This window comes from Chenopodium album, chromosome 4 (assembly GCF_948465745.1).
Source record: "Chenopodium album chromosome 4, dcCheAlbu1.1, whole genome shotgun sequence".
NCBI classification, from domain to species: domain Eukaryota; kingdom Viridiplantae; phylum Streptophyta; class Magnoliopsida; order Caryophyllales; family Amaranthaceae; genus Chenopodium; species Chenopodium album.
In genome coordinates, this window is record NC_137837.1 from 60,803,653 (window position 1) to 60,810,453 (window position 6,801).

At 30.5% G+C, this 6,801-nt stretch overlaps 1 protein-coding gene across 1 annotated transcript; it reads left to right on the forward strand.

The window, feature by feature from the left end:
• Positions 1 to 313: 313 nt before the first annotated feature.
• On the forward strand, positions 314 to 4,848 carry LOC145629164 (cytochrome P450 CYP72A219-like). The gene is made up of 5 exons (XM_081681702.1): positions 314 to 766; positions 1,040 to 1,257; positions 3,213 to 3,457; positions 3,759 to 4,143; positions 4,265 to 4,848. Exons 1-5 carry the CDS (start codon positions 484 to 486, stop codon positions 4,688 to 4,690), a joined length of 1,557 nt encoding a protein of 518 aa, XP_081537828.1. The 5' UTR covers positions 314 to 483; the 3' UTR covers positions 4,691 to 4,848.
• The last annotated feature ends 1,953 nt before the right edge of the window (positions 4,849 to 6,801 follow it).

Sequence of the window (6,801 nt, forward strand, 5' to 3'; positions counted from 1 at the left end):
AAAAAAATAACATTAATGATAGTTGAAAAAAAACAAATATCACTTACATTTTGAGTCATCAAAAATGACAAAAGTGACTATCAATTGGGGACGGAGGGAGTAATTAACAAATCATATTTCATTAAAATACTCCGTTGGATTATACTCCGTAACAAGTAACGTAGGAAACATCATAGGCGGTTGCATTTGTCTTGTAGCCTAAGCTAGTTAAAGTTGCATGATCCATTTGATTTTATTTTTTTTGAAGACTGCTCCATTTGAATATGCAAACCTTATAAGTTATAAATAATATTACTCATTATTCTACTCCACATACTATATCTTTATTGTCATATCTTATACTCTCTTTTTATCCCTTCATTTTTCTCCTGTGTTGAAACAAAAATATTTTTTTTTTTCGGTATAAGAAAAATATACAAAAGTTAGGACAGTCTTATTTAAATACTCAATTCGACCATACTTTGCGAAAAGTGTGTAGCATATATGGAAGTGACAAGCATGTCTATAGCAATTTCTTTGGCATGTATTGTATTAGTGAGTGTGTCATGGTGTGTGTTGAATTGGGTATGGTTTAGGCCAAAAAGATTAGAAAGATGCCTTAGAAATCAAGGGTTTAAAGGTAATTCTTATAGGCTATTGCATGGAGACACTAAGGATAGAGCTACTATGACTATGGAAGCCAGAGCATGCCCCCCTTTGCCTAATTCGTCCAATGATTATCTTCCACGTGTCCTCCCGTTTTTCCTTCAAACTCTGAACAAATATGGTATGTTTGCTCTCAAACTAGTATCAATTTAATTAATTGTTAAATTCTTATAATTTTATCATGTTTGCTTAAACCAAATGAGCAAATGAATATTGTTCATTTTGCATATAAAAATTAGTAGAGTTGTACTCAATGATCTAACTTGTCTAGTTATAAGAACATAACCAATTTGCTCATTTGTGTGACTGATTAAACCAAATAAACAACAATTGTACTTTTTTTTTAATGTTATTTATATCTTATAAAACATCACTCCATATGTAAATTTTACAGGTAAAAGATGTTTTGTATGGAATGGACCAGTGCCATTGGTCACGATTGCGGAACCAGAGTTGATAAGAGAAGTGTTCATGAAGTTCCACGAGTTTCAAAAGCCAAGGACTAACCCTCTTTTAGAGAAGGTTGCCTCTGGCTTAGTTATGTTAGAGGGCCGATTTTGGGCTACAAGGAGGAAGCTTCTTACTCCGGCTTTTCACATGGACAAGCTTAAGGTTATACTCCATACTTCTTACATTATTCACTTCTTCTTTATACTCTTATAAAACCAACTGTTACTTAATATTCGATCTATAATTTTTTAAAATCAATACTTCCTAACACAGTCATTTTTTAAGTATTTTCTTACTTTTAGATTTAATAAACCCGTGATCTACTGACCTTTGAGTCATGTTAGTATTGATTTCATATTTAATGATAATTAAAAATTTAAATTTATGATTTTAACCCATAATTAGTTTAATATATACTATCAATCTATCATATAGGTTAAATATCAATTGGGCAACTTTGAACATGTGGAATACCATCTAGAATATGGCCTTGTAAGTAAGAAAAGTGTAATTGGGGTTTAGAAATTTAAAAATTGTGGAAGTTATAATTTAAGAATACGAGTTTAAAGGGGTATGTATCAATAGATAGAAGTGAATTTAATAGAATCAATCCAATTTTATGGTTATGGCTGGTTATTGTTGTCATCGTATATGACGTTAAATCAAAGTTGGCACTTTGCTTTCTCGACTAGTGTAGGATAAGGTTCACTTTAAGAAAAAAGCACATCCTTTACGAATATATGTTATGATAATATAAACTTCCTTTGTTTTTATTAGGTTAAACCATTTAATTTTTACATTATTCACATATTATAATTAACTCGCGTTTGTGATTTATAGATACGATAAAATATAATCGGTCTTATTTGAATTGTCTCAATGTATAATTTATTAATATCCACTTTTTATAATTTTACAATGTTTATAGTAAGAGTTATTAAACGTTAAAAACATACGTTGACAAACGTAATACTCCCTCCGTTTCATAATGTTAGTCCCATATACATTTTAGGCGTTTCAAAAAGATGTACCCATATTGAATATATTTTATTTATAACTAGATTGTTTTTGGAATTAATTGATTGTGGATTAATGACATGACTCTAAGTAAGGAAATTTTTACCTTAAATTATACAATTATGACTTGTGCTTTCCTAATAAAAAAATCAAAAAAGTTAAATAAGGTAAACCAATTATAAATTATACATATATGTTGTACTTTAATGTTAGATTCCAAATATATTTGTTTTCTTATTTATGTGATTGATTCTATATGGGACTAACATTATGAAACCGAGGGAGTAATAAAAAGATGTCAATTAAAAATAAAAAAAAAATAAAAAAAAAAAAACCTGTATGCACCTATCGCTTGTGATCCATAATATTTATAAAGAATTGTTGACTTCTCATAGAAATATCAAATATGTGGTGCTTAAGCATTGATTACACATTTACACATAAGTAAATGTAACACAATAGTTTCTTATTTCATTATTAATTTATTTATTCTATTTTATTGATGGTACATTTTTTATCTTGTTGCATACTCTCTCGCTCCATTTTATAATACTTTACGTAGTTACCATTTTCGTCCGTCCTAAAACACTTAACATGTTAATTACTAAATACGAGTATGGAATAAGATCACTAATAAAAAAAATATTTTCCTATACTTTCTTTGGAACCACAAACCCCAAAACCCAATTAACTCCTACATTTTATCTCTCCTCACTACCGCCAACTCCCCCACTTTAATTTTGTTTTCTTATAAAATAAAAATACAAAAGAGAATTCTTTATAAAATAAACAAATGTTTTAAATCCATTCACTTGTAGTTTTTTGAACTACTTGTCAAGTATTATGAGATGGAGAGAGTATTAATTTAACAATGCTTAAGAGCTTGTTTACTCTAGCTTAATTTTAGTTCAGTTCAGTTTAGTTCATTTCAGCTCTTAATTTCCTTCCTCATTAAATATTCAGTTCAATATAGTTCCAATCAATTCAGTTCAATTCATTAAATGTGAATAAACCTTAAGTAAATATTGTCACAAGAAATGTATTCTTTTGTACTGTATATACATACTAAAAACTATTCTTTGTTTTGGTATGTTTTGCAGTTTATGCTTCCAGCATTATGGGAAAGCTCCAATGCTATGGTTAAAGAGTGGGAAGAAATGGCATCGAAGACAGGTTCATGTGAAATAGAAGTGTGGACATATTTTCGTAAATTATCTGCAGATCTTATTTCTAGAGCTGCATTTGGAAGTAGTTACGAAGAAGGGAAGCGAATATTCGAGCTATTAATCGAACAAATACAAATTGCAATTCCGGTTTTTAATGCAGTTTATATCCCCGGTTGGAGGTAATTCAAAACTACTACTTCGTACTTGCATGTTTTATTGAATGTGTGTGTGCGAGGGTATTGTTAGAATAAACTAATTAAACTTGAAATTATTTAAAGCAAATACGTGAAAGTTGAGATTATTTTTATCATGTTTTTGAAACTTTATTTTATCTATGTAAAGCTCTTATTTTTTATGAATTATGATACTTGCTTAATTATGTTGAAATTTATTAATCTATAATAAGTTAATGTTTTATAACCAAGATCTTGTCAATACTACGAAGAGTATTTAATTGGAATTTTAAATTTTGTGGTTTAGGTTTATCCCAACCAAGGCAAATAGAAGAATTGTGGAAATTGACAAGGAATGTCGCACTCTACTAAAAGGTGTTATTGATAAGAGAAAGAAAGCAATAAAAGGAGGAGAAAAACCAAAGGATGACTTGTTGGGATTGTTATTGGAATCAAAGTTTAAAGACAATGGACTAAATAACAAAAAACACATTGAGTTGAGCATTGAAGAGGTGATTAATGAAAGTAAGTTGTTCTACTTAGCTGGCCAAGGTACCACTTCATCGCTACTTGTATGGACAATTATTATGCTAGGAAAGTATCAAGAATGGCAAGCTCGAGCACGAGAAGAGATATTAAACACATTTGGGAATTGCATCCCGGATTTTCAAGGATTAAATCATCTAAAAACTGTAAGTGTTAAGGTTATACGAAATATATTAATTCGAAAAAATAAAGGTGACATTTTTTTTATAAACCATAGTTTTGAAATCAACATGTTCTTATGACTTATTTCTTGTCTTATCTTTTAAGGTAAATATGATACTCCAAGAGGTTCTTCGATTATATCCCCCGGTTTTAGAAATAAGTCGTACAGTTATAGAAGATATTAGAGTAGGAGATGTGTTCTTACCGGCGGGAGTGTTAGTCAATCTTCCAATTGCCCTCATCCAACAAGATGAGAAACTATGGGGTGATGATGCTAAAGAATTTAACCCATTAAGGTTTAGTGAAGGAATCTCCAAGGCAACAAAAGGGAATATGTCATTTTTCTCATTTGGTTGGGGCCCAAGAATATGCATTGGATCGAATTTCGCCATGACCGAAGCCAAAATGACATTAGCCTTGATTCTACAACGATTCTCTTTCGAGCTTTCACCATCCTATGTTCATGCTCCATCGACCATAGGAGGTCTTAGACCACAATTTGACGCTCCTATTGTCTTTAATCGATTATAGGCAAAATAAAACCCGTGTAATTTTACTTGTAAACCATAGTCATGCATAAACAACATTGTTGGGAAAATAAATTTAAGGTTGGTTCTAATTTAACTTGGTTTTAAATTGTAACCAATTACTTACAACACCTTTTCTTTAATTTCTTGCATGTTTTTTCATGTTATGAGTATATATGCTTTATTTAAACATTGTTCTCAGAATTCGGATTTCCGTGGGCTTGGCCTTCGTCGAATATTGGTCCTTCTCTAATAGAAAGTACAATTTTTTTTTTTTTTTTCGTTTCTTTTTTCCTAATCTATATTTCAAAGTCATTTGACACTATCAATCTATCATTCTGCTTAACTAAAGGGAGTGATCAACAACGGTAGGTCAACTTTTTCATCTTAAAAAGTCAGATGGTTTATATTAATCCACTTACTATTGGGCTTCTCTCTAGTTTATGATGGCGTGGACACCTACATTTGGCCTTCTGCTGGAATAAGGCTATAAGCTAGTCCAAAATTGGACGGGATCGGAATTAAATTCACCTATTTCTGCAAACGGAGACCAAACCAAAACCATCCGGTTCGGTTCTGTACGAATTTGGACATGATGGACCTAATTCTAGACAATGTAAAACTAAATATGAAAATTTATATAAATTATATGAAATTAGATTATCCCATATTTAATATGAAAATTTTGCGTTCATAAATATATATAGAAGAACATAAATGAAATACGCCAAAAAAATTAACTAAAAGTCTAAAATGTTAAGCTCAAAAATTCACAAAAAATACAATATATGAATCTAATTTTTCATATCATTCACACAATTAACCATGTCATCCGGCCAACTAAACATATCATCTAGGTTTGACACTTACAGATATCATCAAATCAGTTAGAGTCTGTTCACATTTACTGAAATGATTGGAGCTAAAATGAACTGAACTGAACTAAGCTGAAATGAATATTTTATTAGAGAGGAAAATTAGGAGCTGAACTGAACTGAAATGATTGGAGCTGAACTGATTGGAGCTGAACTGAAATTAAGTAAATGTAAACATACCCTTAATCATATCATCTAGACAATTAACCATATCATCTAGGCAACTAAATTATATCATCTAGTCTTGACACTTAATGATATCATCCAGACTAATAATCAAATCATTCAACTTAGATACTTAATGACGTCACTCAGGTAAGACAATTATTTTTGTATTATAACTAATATCATCCAATGGACAATTAATGATATAATGCATTAAGCAACACAATATTTTTCGTGTAGTGTGTCAAAAAAATGAATGATAAACATTTATCCACAAAACAAACCCAAAAACAGTACAATCGGAAAACAGAACATCTTAAAAATAATCAGGAGCACTAACACTAAATTAAAGCAATATTTTAAATCTAGAATTAAGGAGAGAAAAGAAGAATACACCAAAATAGATCAAAAAGGGTATTCTGGTAAAAAAAAAAAAAAAAAATTAGCATCCCAAATGCAAGCGAGAAACACCTCAACTAATTAAATGGTCTCTCATAAATACTAATAAATAAGTTTAGTTGGTTAAAAACTTAAAATTTTATGTTATTGTAGAGAATATTTCAAGCATTATCCCTATCTTGAACTCCAATGTGATCATACACTAAAGTACGGTGGCGTCCAAAGGGAAAGATAATAGAACAAAAGAGTCGCCAACAAGTTTTAGGAACTTGTAAACCGTTCACAGGGTGAAGGTTACACCCCTTAACGATCCAGGAGATCGTCAACTCCAATAGGTCTGGAACCATGACTGGAAGTTCGGGGATGAAGGTACAAATTCAACCTAAAAGAGATTGAACCTGCCCTAATAATAGACCTCTACTTTATTCTGATTGTATATATTAATGTGCGCTTTCTGACTAACATGCAATCAACAGGTTAACCCTAAACCTGTTTATCTATGTTGGTTGAATATTAATGCACAAATAAATCTATTATTGGCAATCACTTGAATTATAATCAAATTAACCCTAACCAAGATTATTAATTATCTTATTAAGCGTGATTACAAGTACAAATTCCCTTTAAACATGCATAAAAGGCGTTATCAAGCAATAACAATAAATAAGCATCAACC

Bases quoted from the DNA above. Each gene is read 5' to 3' on its own strand.
- LOC145629164 (XM_081681702.1), top strand. From the start codon at position 484: ATGGAAGTGACAAGCATGTCTATAGCAATTTCTTTGGCATGTATTGTA. The intron at 767-1,039 runs GTATGTTTGCTC...TAAATTTTACAG, and splicing joins TCAAACTCTGAACAAATATG to GTAAAAGATGTTTTGTATGG. The intron at 4,144-4,264 runs GTAAGTGTTAAG...TTATCTTTTAAG, and splicing joins GATTAAATCATCTAAAAACT to GTAAATATGATACTCCAAGA.